The sequence below is a fragment of the Rhizopus delemar genome, genomic scaffold (assembly GCF_000149305.1).
Source record: "Rhizopus delemar RA 99-880 supercont3.8 genomic scaffold, whole genome shotgun sequence".
In the NCBI taxonomy this organism is placed as follows: Eukaryota; Fungi; Mucoromycota; class Mucoromycetes; order Mucorales; family Rhizopodaceae; genus Rhizopus; species Rhizopus delemar.
In genome coordinates, this window is record NW_027137834.1 from 1,844,289 (window position 1) to 1,861,598 (window position 17,310).

General features: G+C 39.4%; 7 protein-coding genes across 7 annotated transcripts; 4 read left to right on the forward strand and 3 right to left on the reverse strand.

Annotated features, from left to right (window-relative positions):
- Positions 1 to 211: 211 nt before the first annotated feature.
- Positions 212 to 2,076, forward strand: RO3G_10890 (uncharacterized protein; the record flags this gene model as incomplete). The annotated part of the gene is made up of 8 exons (XM_067665474.1): positions 212 to 320; positions 379 to 510; positions 596 to 776; positions 829 to 946; positions 997 to 1,340; positions 1,393 to 1,507; positions 1,565 to 1,688; positions 1,862 to 2,076. The coding sequence occupies 8 exons, from the start codon at positions 212 to 214 to the stop codon at positions 2,074 to 2,076; spliced, it is 1,338 nt and encodes a 445-aa protein (XP_067521575.1).
- Positions 2,077 to 2,746: 670 nt separating this feature from the next.
- Positions 2,747 to 3,719, reverse strand: RO3G_10891 (uncharacterized protein; the record flags this gene model as incomplete). The annotated part of the gene is made up of 5 exons (XM_067665475.1): positions 2,747 to 3,046; positions 3,112 to 3,273; positions 3,328 to 3,362; positions 3,420 to 3,477; positions 3,525 to 3,719. The coding sequence occupies 5 exons, from the start codon at positions 3,717 to 3,719 to the stop codon at positions 2,747 to 2,749; spliced, it is 750 nt and encodes a 249-aa protein (XP_067521576.1).
- A 2,636-nt stretch (positions 3,720 to 6,355) lies between these two features.
- RO3G_10892 (uncharacterized protein) lies at positions 6,356 to 6,663 on the reverse strand (the record flags this gene model as incomplete). Its single annotated transcript, XM_067665476.1, has 2 exons — positions 6,356 to 6,587; positions 6,617 to 6,663. 2 exons carry the CDS (start codon positions 6,661 to 6,663, stop codon positions 6,356 to 6,358), a joined length of 279 nt encoding a protein of 92 aa, XP_067521577.1.
- Positions 6,664 to 8,561: 1,898 nt separating this feature from the next.
- RO3G_10893 (uncharacterized protein) lies at positions 8,562 to 8,894 on the forward strand (the record flags this gene model as incomplete). Its single annotated transcript, XM_067665477.1, has 1 exon — positions 8,562 to 8,894. One exon carries the CDS (start codon positions 8,562 to 8,564, stop codon positions 8,892 to 8,894), a length of 333 nt encoding a protein of 110 aa, XP_067521578.1.
- Positions 8,895 to 10,445: 1,551 nt separating this feature from the next.
- RO3G_10894 (uncharacterized protein) lies at positions 10,446 to 10,787 on the forward strand (the record flags this gene model as incomplete). Its single annotated transcript, XM_067665478.1, has 1 exon — positions 10,446 to 10,787. One exon carries the CDS (start codon positions 10,446 to 10,448, stop codon positions 10,785 to 10,787), a length of 342 nt encoding a protein of 113 aa, XP_067521579.1.
- Positions 10,788 to 12,486: 1,699 nt separating this feature from the next.
- Positions 12,487 to 13,192, reverse strand: RO3G_10895 (uncharacterized protein; the record flags this gene model as incomplete). The annotated part of the gene is made up of 3 exons (XM_067665479.1): positions 12,487 to 12,495; positions 12,563 to 12,814; positions 12,872 to 13,192. 3 exons carry the CDS (start codon positions 13,190 to 13,192, stop codon positions 12,487 to 12,489), a joined length of 582 nt encoding a protein of 193 aa, XP_067521580.1.
- A 1,423-nt stretch (positions 13,193 to 14,615) lies between these two features.
- RO3G_10896 (uncharacterized protein) lies at positions 14,616 to 17,271 on the forward strand (the record flags this gene model as incomplete). Its single annotated transcript, XM_067665480.1, has 4 exons — positions 14,616 to 14,684; positions 14,727 to 15,394; positions 15,447 to 16,127; positions 16,188 to 17,271. 4 exons carry the CDS (start codon positions 14,616 to 14,618, stop codon positions 17,269 to 17,271), a joined length of 2,502 nt encoding a protein of 833 aa, XP_067521581.1.
- Between the last annotated feature and the right edge of the window lie 39 nt (positions 17,272 to 17,310).

Sequence of the window (17,310 nt, forward strand, 5' to 3'; positions counted from 1 at the left end):
TCTTTGGCTTTTTTGCCATTTGCGGTAGCGCCAAATGTTTCTAGGAGGTGTGTGAATAGTTTCCGAAAAAAGTATAGATGAGTGAACATATATTCTCTTTGTGCGACCTACAAATCGTTACACTAGCCTGGCTTTTTTCCATTTAACTCATGTGCCACATGATTGTGTCTTGCAATTTTTTTTTTTTTCTCTCGTCTTCTACTGCTTCTTCATGTCGACTCTTACACTCTCTTCATCTGGTATTGGTGTTGCTCATCTACCAAACCAAAAGCATCGAATTATTTCCAAAAAAGGAACTCACTTTACCCTGATGGTCTGTGGTAAGTCTTTTTGTTGAAATGAATGCAAACAATTCTTCTAAACATGATTGAACCCTAGGTGAATCTGGGCTTGGGAAAACGACGTTTATCAACACGCTCTTTGCTACGACGATCAAGAATTATAAAATACCTGAAAAAAGGCATGAGAAACAATTGGATAGGACGGTAGATATTGAGATTACTAAAGCAGGTAAGTAAAATCATAAAAAAAAAGGCCTTTTGATTGACATCCAGAAAAGAACTTGAGGAAAGAATGTTTCGTGTTAATCTGACAGTGATTGATACACCTGGATTTGGTGATTATGTGAATAATCGAGAAAGCTGGGTGCCTATTATTGAATTCCTTGATGATCAGCATGAAAGTTTCATGCTTCAGGAACAACAGCCCAAAAGACAAGGCAAAATTGATATGCGTGTCCATGCCTGTCTTTATTTCATTCAACCCAGCGGACACAGGTAAGAGGGCACAAGAAATCCAATTGGATAGAGACTGATGTGGATTGTGTAGCTTGAAACCTTTGGATATTGAAATCATGAAACGTCTTGGATCTCGAGTCAATTTGATTCCTGTGATTGCAAAAGCAGACACGTTAACGCCTCATGATTTAGCCATATTTAAACAAAACGTAAATGACAAAAAGAAAAATAGCTTTGTTTATCTTAAACAACACAATAGATCCGTCAAGCAATCGAGAATCATCATATTAACGCCTATTGCTGTCCTGTTGAAAGTGAAGACGAAGAGGTCACGAAGCGTAATCAAGACATTGCTTATGCTTCTCCATTTGCCATCATCGGCTCCACCCAACTTGTTCAAACGGCCGATGGAAGACAGGTGAGGGGCCGTGAGTACAGTTGGGGTGTTGCTGAAGTTGAAAATGAAGAGCACTGTGATTTTAAAAAGTTGCGAAATTTACTGATCCGCACCCATATGCTGGACTTGATGTCAACCACAGAAGAAGTCCACTATGAAAACTATCGACAACAACAGATGGCGACGCGTAAATTTGGTGAGCCAAAGTAAGTCAAAGAGAGAGGTTGGATTGGGCTTATAACAAACCTGTTTCTATAGGGCTGTTAAAAAGATTGAGAATCCTAAATTCCGTGAAAAGGAAGAAGAGCTTCGTAAATCGTTTACCTCCAAAGTCAAGAGTGAAGAAGTTCGATTCAGAGAATGGGAACAGCAGGTAATATGAAGACAGGATAAGCATGAAATAATTGTTTGATTCACCTATGAAATATAGTTGATTAATGAAAGAGATCGTTTAAATAAGGATTTAGAGTCTCAACATTCACAAATCAAGCAGTTGGAAGCTGAATTGGATAGATTATATCAACAACAAGTATCCCGTAGTGGAACCGTTCGACGTTAGACAATATATACATACGTCTGATCTTTAATTTTAACTTACATGATATCACCTTATTAATAAATAACCCTTTTTTTTTTTTTTTTTTTTTTTTTTTTTTTTTTTTTTTGTTTTATATAAAAATGATGACTTGGAAATCTTTTTTGAAATCAAGCTTAAATGAAAATATAGAAAAGATTGGAACATCAGCCACTTACAGTTCACTGGCTACTGTTCGACCTGATCTTACACCTGCAGTACGTACAGTCGTCATGCGAGGGTTTTTAGCAGAACATTATAAAGAAGAAACTGGATATAAAAGTGATTTATTGGTCGTCATTACCGACAGACGTTCAAGAAAGATAAAAGAGATTCAAAATAACCCAAATACGGAAATTAATTGGTAAAAGTGAAAAATGGGGAGGGGGGATTCATGATGTGTTTCTTACAAAAAAAAAAGGTATATGAATGGAACCATGAGCCAGTTCCGTATCGGAGGTAGAATTCATATAGTCAGCAAGGATTTTTCTTTACTGGATTGGAACGCCTATGTTCATCCTACGGGTAATCAGCAACCGAGTGATAAAAAGAGTTTAGCCCTTGAAGCCTTTGAAAGGCAGAAAGAAATCAATCCTTGGGAAGCAGAAAGATTGCGTCAATTCATCCTTTTTACTGCTGACATGCGAGCCAATATGCTAGCAAAGAAAACAGTGGATGCTTTGGAGATTGAAGGAATCGATGAAAAAGGTTGGTTTCAACACAGCCAGTTACAAGAGTTATTGGAAGAAGCCTATTCAAATTTTACTTTACTTGTCATCGAAGTAAAGTCTGTTACTTATTGGTCCCCTTCCACTGGATCCAAGTCAATGTTATAAACAATGTTGGTGCATTGATTAAAAATGTCTCGCGTTATTTTCTGTCTTTATGTTGTAAATAAATAAAAAAAAAAGAGGGAGTATTTACACCCCCTGTCCCCTTAAGGAAAATAAAGAAGATTCTTTTTATTATTATTTTCTGTCAACTTACTAAATTATACTTGTTACAAAAATTACAAAAGAAAAATAAAGAAAAAAAAAATTAAGCCAAAGAGACAAAGATGGCAACAGATAATAATAACAATACATGTGACGATGTCACAGTGGAGGCTGAAGAAGTGGTGGATGCAGCAGCCTTGTTGGGGCTTAAAGAGGCATCAGAAGCAGCAGCAACATTGGAAGCAAGGGGTGTGGCAACAGGGGTTACAGAAATAGAGATAGTAGTAGAAGAGGCTGTGGTTACATTGGCAGCAGCTGTTGAATTAACAGATACAGTCGTATTGGATTCTTTATAAGAAGAAACACCACTACATTGACCAACAGTGACAACTTCATACGCTTTCTAATCGTGATTTACACATGTGAGAAAGGGAAAGGAGTATTTAAATTTATATGCATTCTACTTACTTGAAGAGCAGGCAAGTTCTTGATAGCAGCATTAATGGTTACTTGGGTAATATCGTGTTCTAAAGAAAGTCCACCTGTGGATGATGTATTGGCTTCTTTAACCCATTCAGTAAAGTTACCATCGATGAATTCTGATTTGAAACCAGCAGCATTTTCAGCCAACTAGAATAATAATTAATAAATAAACATGCAAACAATGATTATCCTTTTTCTTACCATCCAATCATTTGTGTCGTGATCCCAAATGACAGCTATTCAAGGGGGCAACTATGTTAAACACACGAATGAAATAAAATAAAGAAACTTACAAGTAAAACCAAGAGCAGTACCGATATCTCTCACACGGTTATCGATATCACCATAAGGCTATAAACACATTAGACTTCTTTCTTTTTTCATAAAGTGCATCTTACAGGTCTAAATAATCTTGGAGAAACACCAATGATTTCCTTGATGGCCAATTCAGTCCACTTTAACTCAGCAACTACTTGTTCATTTGTCAAGGTAGTGAGGTAAGGATGAGACCAAGTATGGATAGCGATTTCATGACCTTCATCATAAGCACGCTTGACAATCTCTGGATGTTGAACCACATTAGCACCAATCATGAACAAGGTAGCCTTTTGATTCGTTTGTTTCAAGAAATCATACAAGCTGGGAGAGAAAGTAGAAGGTCCATCATCAAAGGTCAATCCCCACTGTCCCTTGGGACAATCATAAAGACTGGAACCGGTACAGCCTGACTTGGCCCAATCACAGTATTTGTCTTCACCACTCGTACTGGGTCCGTCATCACCATTGCTCTTTAAAACTGGAGCAGGTGTAATCGTGGCATTCTTAATCAAATCGAGCCATTCGGCTTTAGGTGTAGGCACCTTACCAGAGACAGGATATGTCGTATTTTGAGCTAATGCCAGTGTAGAAAAGACACCAAAGACAATAAATGAAATGGATTTCATTTTTTTTTATAAAGAAAAGCAAAGAAAGGGGGGGGGAAAGGATAGGGACTATTTATATTCCCAATCTTGGAAAAAAAAAAGTTTTTGTCTATAAAAGTAAAGAAAGTTTTTTTGGTGAATTCCAGGAAAACTCACACTGATAAAAATAACACGCATTGATCTTCGTACAACAGGCACAGCCCCCAGGTTGGACGTTGTGTGACATTACTGTGGAAGAGTGACAATAACATTTCAGAAAGTTATTTTTATCCTTCAAGTTTTTCGGCGCAGATTAATAATAATAATATTACATTTGTCATATGATAGCCAGTAATAGAGAACACACGTAAACCTAATTACATATTACACCTTTCAAATCATGAACACCTTGCTTGAGTTTTGCACAAGAAAAATCCTTTTTGAAGACACTCTTTAGAAATAAAAGGATAGTGGTTCTATTCCATCTTATCAAATGAACTGAGAATACATTTCATTGAAGATATAAACCATCTTTCCCTTTTTTTTTTTTTAAGGAAAATATTTAGCCACTTTAATTTGACGATTTCTATTGATTGGCACATTACCCTGGCTGTACTTTGATGTACATTATTTCCAATACACATACATCACTACAAATCCATGCAAGCTTATCTACAGATGCAAGCATTCACAAAAAGCTCCCCTGTCTTCTGAAATGCAAAGAATTCTTGCTAAAGGATAACTCTACCCAAGAATCCCTGGAAGCTGACATACAATGGCCACCCTATGGACGCCTGGAGAAAATCTAAACTTCTTGCTGCTCCGACATTTACCGCGGCTAACATACATAGTAACTCATATAGCTTTGGCTAATGGATTGCTGCTTATGATACTATCTCCTAGAAACCAAATTTGTCCTACAGTTGTTATCCGCAACCCCATTTTAAATTCTCCACATAAAAAAAAAGCCACCACAGGCAGAACTTGCCAGACATGGACATTCAAAATCACTATTAGCAGTGAACCTTTTGGAAAGATTAGCATGTACCTGGAGCTACACGCCTCAGATACCTGTCTTCTTGATTCAAATGGGCTCTAGAACACAGATACTTTCACTGAATGATGTTAGTCAGTAGTGTTCGTACGCCACAGGACAGGCTGAAATTGAATTTGTCGGAAAAGAAGACAGTCCAGTAAGGACGCGTAAAAAAAGAAAAAAAAAAAAGATTCAGGACAGTCCTTTGGGCTTTCGGCTGATAAATAGTGTATGCGGGTTCATCTGGTACCTTACTCTGTTCAGAATCATCCACTACAATCTACCTGCCTGAAATGAATGATAAAAATGAAGTGTTTGATGTTCAAATGTGAGAACAATACAATCATGCCAAACGTGCTTTTCTAAAGTACCTCACCCTTATTTCCAGCCGTGTCTTTACTTACCCTATGCAGAAGAGCATCCCCTTTTTTTTGTTTCACTGAATTCATGCAATCAGTACAGGACCCTACGACATGTGTAGTGGACAGCTCAATGTGATTCACTTCATACCCAGCAATAGACCCTCTTGTTTCTTTTTCTCTCTAACACGTCCCACTTGAATTGACTATGCCTGATTTCCTACATCATTTTTCGTTTCTGTCTTTACAAAACAATACACTATTGAAAAGTAGAAGCAGCATGCTCAAAAGCACCGTCCACAAGACCGTGTTCATGACCTTTCTGGTCTCATTGCATTCTTTTAAATTTTTTTAAAAGTGTCCGTAGTGAAAAACAAGTGACACGTGGGGAGTGGATGCGAGTTAAAAGAAGCATGGAAAGACAACACATCGCCCAACGTGCAGCTCATGCGGATCTATGAAAACAAATGCAATGACTACCGCGTAGTATTACATGAAATAGCTAACCAGACAATCCCATTGGAATTCAGAACCATCTCAAGAATAAACTAAATGGAGGGAAAAAGAAAAAAAAAATACATAGGTACTGCTCAGTAGAGCACATCAAAAGGAATACACAGTCCAGGCAGATGCCAAATCAAATCCTCTCATAAAAGCCTCATGCTCTTTTCTTTTTAACAACCATTTATATCACCAGGCAAGGCACAATCATAAGTTGACCTACAAATCAAGTATAAAAGAAGAGGAATGAGAGGAGAAAAGGTAAGCAACTGTTTGTATATATATATAGATGCAGCTGTGATTCTAATGTGTATAAATAGCATACTTTTTTTTGCAAATAAATAGTTTATTTTTATTTATAAAATAGGAGTCACACGTCTGAGAGTAGTGTGAATCAAAAGGAACAGAGTGTAATCAATAGAACATGCTAGTCAAGGTCGAGCCTGCCCTTTTTTGAAGGTGGCAAACTGCGACATAGCACAAGTGATCAACTGTTTATCAATAAAAGGAAAGCCGTCAATATCAAGCCTCCAATGGGCACGCCAGATAACAGAAAGCACGCAGCAGCTGAGAATCCAGAGATCAGGGTTGTCAACAAAAGAAAACTGCTGAAAAGACCAGAGGATTGAGCATACATCATCTTGAGTGAAAGTGAGGTGTGGACTAAAGAAGTTGAAAGCATCGATTCATACTCTCCATTTCTTAGGACAACGCACGAAGAGGTGTTGTAGATCTTCATTATTAGCAGAACAAGGTTTACATCGTGAAGAGGTCAAACCGTTATCAAATCTTGAAAGAAGTGATTGGCTATAGAGTTTACAGTGGAATAGACGATACCATAAAGACCGGCTTTCAGGCGAAACAGGCAGTTTCCAAAAAAGTGACCACTTGGGAAGTTGGTATTGGTGACATTGCCGATGATGGTAAAGATCGCTGTATTAGAGACAACCGAAATGGTTTAGGTTTGTAATTGATCCATTGAGTCTGCGAACAGAAGGCATTGATGAACGCTGAATCATCTACTTCCCTCAATGGCTTATGTTGATTCAATATATGAAGCCAGATAAACTGGTTTAGCTTGATGATACGATTATGAATATCTCGACTTCACTTGGAAACCAGATGAGGGGAGGAAGGCTGGTCAGATGAGAATAAAGGTTGTATACATCCAAAGTGGTGATCATACGTAAAAAATTGAGACACCTTGAGGTTTTTGTGTGTCGTGATCGAGTGATCCAATAATCAGTAGGAATCATAGCGACTATAGCAGACAGAGGCAAGCGGAGAAGTGTGGTAAGAGTACACTTTGCCTGCTGTGTATCTGCATATCAAAAAGAATCAAGCACCTCATATATGTTTTGCATAAAGCTATTGGCGTGAGAAGCAGGATGTAATCGCAAGAGAGGGAAAAAGAGAGTCAGTCTTGTCCCAGTATTTCCTGAATGGAATCGATGTATGTGACCTAGCAAGTTAGGTTGACTACAAGACTGAGGGTGGTTGACTTCCAGGAGTTAACGAGTCTAGATTATCTATAAGCTGTGTCGTTGAATTCCTGGGTCCAAAACACCTAACCCACCTAATTTTGGATCTAAACACGACTGCCTGTAATTGATCTTAAGTTTGCAGTTATACCAGACAAACTGATACATCACAGAATTGAGCTGTCGAAAGAAGGTAGTTGGCAAATGGACCATCCGCAGAACATACCACGATTTAGAAAGTATGAATGTATTCATTATGATAACACATCCTTTGATAGAAAGCCTACATTGAGAGTACATAATACATTGAGATTTCACTGTCTGTAGTAACTGCTGTGCTAGATAACGACATTGATGAAAGGACTGAATTAGGGAAAGCCAAGGCATCGAAGTGGACTAGGTGACGAACGATCGTGCCACTTGGAAATACCTTGTGCTGCTAGAAAAGCAATCCACTCTGGACAGGAGCGTCCATCCAAAGAACATGCTTCAGTCTTGTGAATATTAACCTTAGCATTAGATATAGACCCATAGCGGTCTAAATGGTGGCGTAGACGACAGTAATCATCCGTAGAATGCAACAGGACACACACACATATATATCATCCGCATAGGCAAGTACTTTTAAGGGAGGAAGCATGGTATTGGGTGTTGTGGTGGCCGAGTTGCTCACAAATTGGAATTGAAAACCTTGAAAGGAAAAATCTTGAAGGATATGTCGAAGAAAGAGTTCCAGCGCAATGCTGAAAAGAAGAGGCGATAATGGACCGTCTTGTCAAAGATCCCGACGCTGGTCAAATTTGTTGGTACAGTAGTCGCTCTATTTAAGAGTGACCAAAGTTTTTGGAATATCCACCCTTAAATAGAACATACCCTTAAATCGAAATTCGTAGCTGTTAAAAAATTGAAATCACTTAATATGTATTGTAGCTGCATAATAGATATGTTTGTGCAACATGTTTCCACATAGGCCACTGTCGGTTGGTATAGATTTAGTAATTGCGTAAGGATATTAAAAAATCAAAGCTTGCTTTTAAGACTTGATCAAAGTTGATGGAAGGATAATATACGAGTCGTAGTCTCAAAATACTTTTGATGAGAATAAATATATGACAACAAAATTTATTTTCTTTGTTTAGATTATATCTATAAAAAAATGTCTAATAATAAACGTGTACGCCTTTCTTTCTCAAAAATTGAGCTTTTGGATCAAAATGCTACTGGCCAGATTAATCAAGCAGAATTAGGTGAATGTGCTATGAAGAAATTCAATTTAGATCAACCACTTGCCCAACAGACTATATCAAACATTCTCAAAAATGCTGAAATGTTATATAGTAATAATAATGTTGTCAATAATGACAAAAGCCTAAAAACAACACGCTATCCTCAATTTGATGAAGTAGTAAAATTTGTTGCAGGCATGAACAATAGCGATCTGCCAGTCAATCGAGACTCAATCCTTCGATATGTAAGACATATTGCTTGAGTGAAGTATAGAACCCTTGAAAATGAAATTTCAGTTTCTTCTGGATGGCTCACCAAACTTTTTAAGCGAATTGGAGTAAAATGCAGGCCAATGCATAGTGAAAGTGCCTTGGTAGACATCACTTCTGAAAATATTCAGAACGAATTGAGAAAGATAAAAGAACTTCTTGGGCCGTATGATCCTGTAGATATCATGAACTTTGATGAAACAGGTCTATATTACCAGCAACCACCAAGAAGAATCATATATTCCTCCGAGTCGCCTGATGGCCTAAAAAAAGTAAACCCCGTCTGACAGTTGGATTGCTCTGTAATTCGGATGGGACTTACAAAGGGCAACCAATTGTTATCGAACAACACAAGAGCCCCAAATGTTTTAAAGCAAGAGCTAATTTGTTATCCATGACTGCAATTGGAAAAAAAAAAAAAAAAGGACTACCAGACGAAATCGTTATGGGAGATCGTATTGATTTGCGTGTGCTAACTAGAGTCAGTGACAGCTATCATGATGTATCCAATTGCGAATTTGCAAATGACAAGCTTGGATCCGGAAAATTCACTAAGGATCATTTAAAAGTTTTTCGATCATCTAAAGTTATATTGGATGATATGACCAACCAAGAGTTCATGCAAACAAAAGATGCAAGACGGTTAATTATTCCTAGTTTCCAAGCGAACGGTTTGGAAGGAGAAATCAAGCTAACGAAACTCGTCGCGTCCGGTCTTTATACCGTACAGCACCTTGGGTCTGTTGATATATCCTACTTTGTTCACGATTTATCAGTTTTAAGAGTAAAGGCCATCCCTCGTTTGAAATTCATGAAGGTAAATAATATATATCCCTTCTATTTCTGCATTATATTAAAAAATATTAGCATTACTCAATAAAAAATGGTCGTTTATTACATGGTGTTATTAAAAAAGAAGAGCTCATCTTATCGGCGATCACCATCAAATGACAATGACATTGTTGAAATGGAAACAAATTGGACAAGAAGAACCTGGTGTCCTAGCTTAAAAATAGGTTCTCCCATAAACATACCCTTTGATTTGTAAAGCATTGTCACTATTACTCCTCATCCTTAGTTTAGTGATTTAAAGAATTTTATTTTATGAAAAAGCATGCTCTATGTATGGTTGCCAACATCACATCAAGAAGACTTTTTTGTTTTTTACATTTCGTGGTTCCTTCCGACAAAAGGCCTCATCAGTCAATCAATGCAGTCACTCAACGACCACAGGCACCAGAGCCTCCTACCAAATTGAAAAATATGCCCTGGTCCCAAGTAGTCCCTTTAGTTCGACTTTGACTATCGAACCTTCCCTTTCTTAAAGAGGGAATTCTTAAGGAACAATTGAAAATGAGCTTGGAACCTTATGGCTCCGTTCTTGATTTGGGGATCCTACGAGAATCCCACACCGGCACCTATATGGTTATGGGCTATGCTATACTAAGGGTCCCAAAAAATGATGACAGATTCTCTCTCTCCTTTCTCACCATTTTCCTTGGTACCAGTCAGAAGATGACGGCTTTTATGCTGTGTGGAGTGACATGCCCACCTACTGTCGCTACTGTCATGCTGAAGGACATGCCGCCCCTGATTGTCCAAAGAAACATTCATCCCGTGTTTGTTGGAACTGTCGTGCTAGTGGCCATATTGTTGCTGAATGCGCAAAAAGCAAGAATAAGCCATTTAAAATGGCCAGGGAAACTCCTACTGCTCCACAGGACAGAAGAGATCAAGATGAGGTCCAGTCGAGCCAAGCTTCTAGTGGCATAACTATGTCTAGCACTTCTCCCCAACCTCTCACTTTAAATATCATGAAACGTAAACGTTCTATTCAGAACGAATCTGGTGATGACTCAAGGATTCATTCCTCTATCTTCTGCTAATACTGAAGACTTACAACACCTCTTCGTGCGTTGTCCTAAGAAATGGAGAGTATGAATCGATGCTTTCAACTTCTTTAGTCCACATCTCACTTTCACTCAAGATGATGTATGCTCCATCCTCTGGTCTTTTCAGCAGTTTTCTTTTGTTGACAACCCTGATCTCTGGATTCTCAGCTGCTGCGTGCTTTCTGTTATCTGGCGTGCCCATTGGAGGTTTATTATTGCCCGCTTTCCTTTTATTGTTAAACAGTTGGTCACTCGTGCTGTGTCGCAGTTTGTCACCCTCAAAAAGGGCAGGCTTAACCTCGAATAGCATGTTCAATCGATTACACTCTGTTCCTTCTGGTTCACACTGCTCTCAGACGTGTGGCTCTTTTTTTTTATAAATAAAAAAAAGACAAAAGCGCAAATTCAAGCGGCCCCCTTTTTGGGCGGTAGGGATCCAGACCGTATCCACAGTTGATAAAGGCCCTGTCTCTTTCAATCCTACTTTGAACAAGCTAAAAACAAGGATAAAGAAGATGGACGGTCAAGATCCAAATTGAAATGCATGAAGTATCCCGTTCAAGGCTGTGTTGACGAGAAGGCTCAAAACACATCCAGAAGCATCATTCGGTGAGGTACACCATAGCAGCAAGTGAAATACAACTCGGATAGAATAAACAAGGGCTTGAGAGGGAAACTGAATTTTTGGATGGCAAAAAAAAAAAAAAAAAAAAAAAAAAAAAAAAAAAAAACAATGATAGCTGAATTCGAGAGGGTATATGAGTCCACTGGGTGAAGCAACTATACAGATGGCTGACGCTCTTGTCACTAGCAGTTTCTGATATCATCATTTTAAAAAAGCAGGGGGGAGGGTACGTTGACATGATACGTTTTGGTTATTTTGGCTTGCTCACAGGGTTTCAGGGACGTCAGCTCATTTGAAGTTTGTAACAAGATGTATGAATCAAGACCTGTCTGCTACGATGCTTTCTAAGTGAAGTTTTCCAAGGCAGATATAAGCTTGGCATGCTTTGTGATGCAGAAGAGCAACTGAGAAAAATGAAGCAATGCGAGTCCTGGTACAGCTCAACCAGGAACTGTGAATGAAACACATCAAGCCTTTCATGGTCAACGCAGGCGACCTTGGAGTCACTGAATTCTGGTTGATGACTATTTCTTCCTTGCTATTGTATCATGAGTGGTAGTATATTAAAAAAAATGGATTCAAGAATAAAGCATGAAATAGAACAACGCGCCTTATCGATGGCAGCCAGGTTGCTGTATCCTAGGTCACAACATTCCTCTATTCTATTGACATGATGATCTTGTCATGGTGACGGGAATGATGATGACGATGGCTGTTGTCAGTTAAAAGAAAGCAAAGAGAATGACAGCAGAGTTCTTTAATGTTCACAAGATGATCATGATTTATTATCACAGCAAGTTACAAGTGCTGAAAAAAGAAAGATAGGCCTAGGAACGAGTTCCTGCTGAGATGTGTACCTGAATAATTTATCAATGATTGACAATGTTTTCTTGTTACTGTTCAAAGAGTTCCATTCTTGATTGATGTCTTTCTCCCCCCATTTGTATACATTCACAGGTAAAATTTTAAAGAAATACGCACAAAAACATAATTTCAATCTAAACTTTGCATAAAGAAAGGAAGATAAAAAAAAAGTGTGTGTGTGTGTGTATGGATATTTATTTACATTTATATAAACTAGAATTATGTATAGATTAAAAGGAGGTAATATCATTTAAAACCCTTTTGGAATGAAATTATTTACATTCATTGCAGTAGCTGCTGCTGCTGTAGCAACCGAAGATGCTGCAGGATAATAATAATAATGCCAGGGATGTACACGTTTCTTTTTTCTTAAAGGTTTTTGTACGATTGGATGGAGCCACTGATTACACTGTTTGATCCAAGAATAAAATTGAAGGTGATGAACATAGGTTCGATATTGAAGGGCAGATAGGAATTCCATTTCCATAATGTTGAGTTCGTGAACAGGCACACCAGAGACTTGTGACCAGCTCTACTGAAAATTGAAGAGTAAATTTGGTATTGAATGATGAAATGTTTGTATAATTACCTTATTAGTAAACGTATTGTCATCTAAAAATTTGTTGGCTAGGATAAGTGCGGTAGTGAACAATCTGACTTCTGAACCGGTTGATCCTTGAATGGTTGGATAAGCAAATCTGAGTCGATAGATGTAAAATAAAGCAATCAAGATACATGAGCTACTGATCTGTGTTGTCTTTAGTATATTTTGACAAAACAGGTTGAAAGTGATTGAACGATCGCTGGTCAAGAAAGGTGTGCCAGTCCATATCTTGGGTACCATTTGGGTAACAAAATCTGACAATTGAACTGGATTTGTACATGAAAGAATAGGAAAGTGTTGATGCATTGCTATACAAAAAGAAAAAGAAGAAATGAAATAGCAAACTGTTTATATACAAGCATTTTATTTCTATAACTCGAATTTAATATAAACGAAAATGTTTGATTAAATATATGTTTTTGGCTGTTTGAAACGAAATGCTCCGAGCATATGGAAACTCCCCTTTTTCCCCGCCATTCCTTCATAATTGGCGGGACTTTTTTTTTCTCTTTTCCCTCTTTCTATATTTTTTGTTTTGCTTTTTTTTTTTTTTTTTTTTTTTTTTTACCCTTAAAATGCTCAAGAAAAAAGGAAAATAGTGAATCCCCTTATTTTTGTGTGTGTAAAGTTCTAAATACATCGATATAGTATCTTCATTGTTTCTCTATTAGGCAATTCACTGTTGTTTTCAAAAAAAAAGGCACATTTTAATATATGTACAGTATTCAATGAAATGATAAAGTTTTATTTTTATTTTTTGTATTAGAAAACGGATGACATAGTCTGCATGTCAAGGTTTCATCATCCAAAAAAATAAAAATAAAAATAAAGGGGAAGGGGAAGGGGATAAAGAGCCTTCTAGTTTGGCCACTGTAAAAAGATGTGAGAAAGAATAGGAAGTGATGTACGGCAAACTAAGCTGATCTTGGTTTATAAAAGAACAATAAATGAAAGGTTGGCATCAACCTCTTTTTTTAGGTGTCACTTTAGCTATCCTTTTTCAGGTGCACAAATACATCTTTAACAGATTCTTACAAAGATGACTGAGGGTCATAAATGCTTACCTTGGCCCTCTCTCCTCCCCCCTTTTTTTTTCTTTCTTTCTCTCTGAAATATAAACCGTAAGACACATATTTTCTACAAATCGCATTCAAAAGAAAGGCCAAGTTTGTGTTTGTAGTATAGACCGTCAATTTGTAAATAGAATTTTGGCAGAATTCTCAAGTCAAGAAAAAAAGACGTCTTTTGCTTTTCATGCAAGAAAATGCGTTTTGTGTAACCTAACAACAGCAACAATAAAAAAAAAAAACAAAAGAGAAGCAGACAGTGAAAGGAAACAAGACAAGTACTTTAAAAAGAAGCAGAAATGATACAAAGACAAGGCTATCAAATGAAGAAGCAGAAGAGAGTCAAGGAAAATAAAAGCATGCAACTGAAAAAGGGGAGATAAACAAAGTTTCAATCAAAACAAAAAAAAATACAACTCCTTAAATCACAGTACTTTTGCACACCCACACGCTTGATTCTATCTTTTGAACGCTCACTCACTCTCACTCACTCTTTCTTTCTTTTTTTTTTCTCTCCTTTTTTTTTTTATTTATGTAACCCGCCTTTTTTTTTATTTCTTCTTTTTTTCTTTTTAATACATGCTGTATTAAAAAAAAGACACTCTTTTTATACATAAAAAACCTTTTTTATTCCATTACTTTCTTTTTCCATTCATTCTCTCATGAACCCATTCGAGTTTGAAGGTCAAACGGCACCTGAATCCACTCGTGGATTATTTGATTTTCCAGAGGTAAATAGGACTTGTCACTTTATCTGTACTCATCGACAATAGCAAATCAAAAAAAAAGAACAACGACGTCGCTCGGTCGAACTCGCCTCACGCACCAGCACCTATCGAGCCTCACTTCAACCGGTGAATGAAGAACGGGCGATGTCCAGAGCCGATGTCCTGGCCGAGACCGAGGCCAAACTGACCCGTCGACTGTCTGAACCCAATCAGACGGCCAGAAGGAGCAGTACCAGTCGACCCGGCTCACTCTTGCGTCTTTCCACTGGCTCCATCTCATCCGATCCAAATCGAAAACCGCTCTTTATTTCTCACCTCCCTTTTTCCTCTGTCTTGCCTCATCTCAAGTCGCATGTGTTGGTCAGCGGCATCCTGAGGGTCAACAGGAGGAATCGGTCGAATGCGTATGTCTTTTCGGATGAGCTCAACAGTGACATCTATATCTGTGGTTCACGTGATCGAAACCGGGCTCTGGAAGGGGATCGTGTGGCGGTGAAGTTGATTGAGGTCGAACGGATCATGATGGAGAAGCACGAGAAGGAAGAGGCCAAGTTGGCAAGAAACAATGGGCAGCCGTTGATAAGAAAGCCAGATGAAGAAGATGAAAAGGAAATCATGTTTGGTGGCGAAGAAGATGTCGATCTGGTGCCTCCTAAATATTGTGGAACGGTTGTCGCCATCCTGGACCGTGCCCAAAATCAAGTCTTTTCGGGGTAAAACAAGAATGAAAACAGGTTTGGATGTCATCTCATGTTTTGCTTTTAGAACGCTTGGATTGACAAGACCGAGTCATAAGAAGCCAGAAGATCAGCAGCATCCTCATCCACCACGTATCATTTGGTTTAAATCAACCGATAAACGTGTTCCGCTCATTGCCATCCCAGTCGAACAAGCACCCCCAGGCTTCATAGAGAATCCAGATGACTTTGAACATCGCCTCTTTTTGGCCTCCATTCGACGTTGGCCAATCACTTCCTTGCATCCTTTTGGCGTACTCGAAAAGGAGTTGGGTGATGTACACAATGTCGAGATTCAGCTAGATGCCATCTTTGCTGATCACACCATCTGTACTCATCCTCTTGCTGTGGATGTCATTCAAGAAAAACATCAAGATCGTCTCGATCTTCGTCATCTACCTTGCTTTACCTTGGGCACCGATCGGCAAAACGCACTGACCATCGAACACTTGACAGACACGATCAAGGTCGGCCTTCACGTCTCGGACATCACTGCCTTTGTCGAGTTGGATTCCAAGATGGATAAGGACGCCAGATCGCGTGGGATGTCAGTCGATGGCGTCCTGAAGCAGATTCCCTTGTGGCCCGACCCTCTGCATCAGACGATTGAGCTGGTCCAGGGCCAAGACCGACCCGCGTTCTCTGTGATCTGGACAATGACAGAAGATGGAAGGATTGAAGAGATCTGGTTTGGGAAAACGTTGATTCAGTGAGTATCCTTTCTGTCTTGCTTTGGAGGCACAACTGATTTTCTCTTTGAATCGAATAGTTCAATCATGCTACTGACAGAAGACACTGTCCAAGAGATATTGAGTGTGGACAGCATTGATGAAGAAAGCACAGAGGCCGACATTGTGGCCCTCTACTCCATCGCCTGCTTATTTCACGCCAAACGCCATTTGCTAAAGGCACCCCAACTGAAATTTCAATTTGATGGCACGACACCCATCCGACTGGATGTCGCCTACCACCGAAAGCCCATCTTTGAAGAGTTCCAGTTGTTGGCCAACACGCACGTTGCTCAGCGGATCGCCAGCCACTTTCCCGAACAGGCCCTCTTGGTCTCTCAACCGGCCCACCGGGATCGAAAGATGAGATCGCTTCTGGCCTATCTCGATTCCTTTGGCTATCCCCTCGACCCCACCTCGCTCGCGTCCTCCATCGATGCCATCCAACAAGAGGAGGCCCAGAAGGTGATCCGGGCCCTCGTGCTGAAATGCTTCTCGGCCGAACGCTACTACTGCTCTGGGGCTTGCGACATCTCACGCTACTACCATCACGGACTCGACCTGCCACTCTACACCCACTTTGCCTCCCCCCTCACACGCTACTCGGATGTCATCGTCCACCACCAACTCTACCAGACCCTCTTGGACGACAGCAGCCTGTTCCCGGTCGAGGTGGACAAGATGGCCGAACACTGTAACCTGAGACGACGCTCGGCCGACCAGGTGTTGGAGAACGCTCAACATCTGTTCTTGTCTTGCTATCTGGCCTTGCAGCGACACGTGTGTGATGCGATCGTGATCGGCGTGCAAGAGGGCGTGATCGATGTCATGGTCTTGCCCTTTCAACTCGAACGTCGTATTCATACCCTCCATCTCCCTCTCACATCCGATCATCTTCAAGACGCGGCCCTTCATCTCATCTGGCAAAAGACAGAGACCACACCCGTCAACTGTCGACGGAAATCGATCTGTGGCGAGGGACAAGAGCCGGCGATCTTTCCAGAGGAAAGAAGGCAGGTGATCCGGCCGTTTGATGTCATCCAGGTGTCTGTAGAAGCTCATCCTGTACGAAATCCTCCTTTGATACGTGTCTTGCCTTTAAATCCTTTTGAAAAACATGAATAAAAAAAAATCTTTTTATGTGTTGAGTTTTCCCCTCTATCG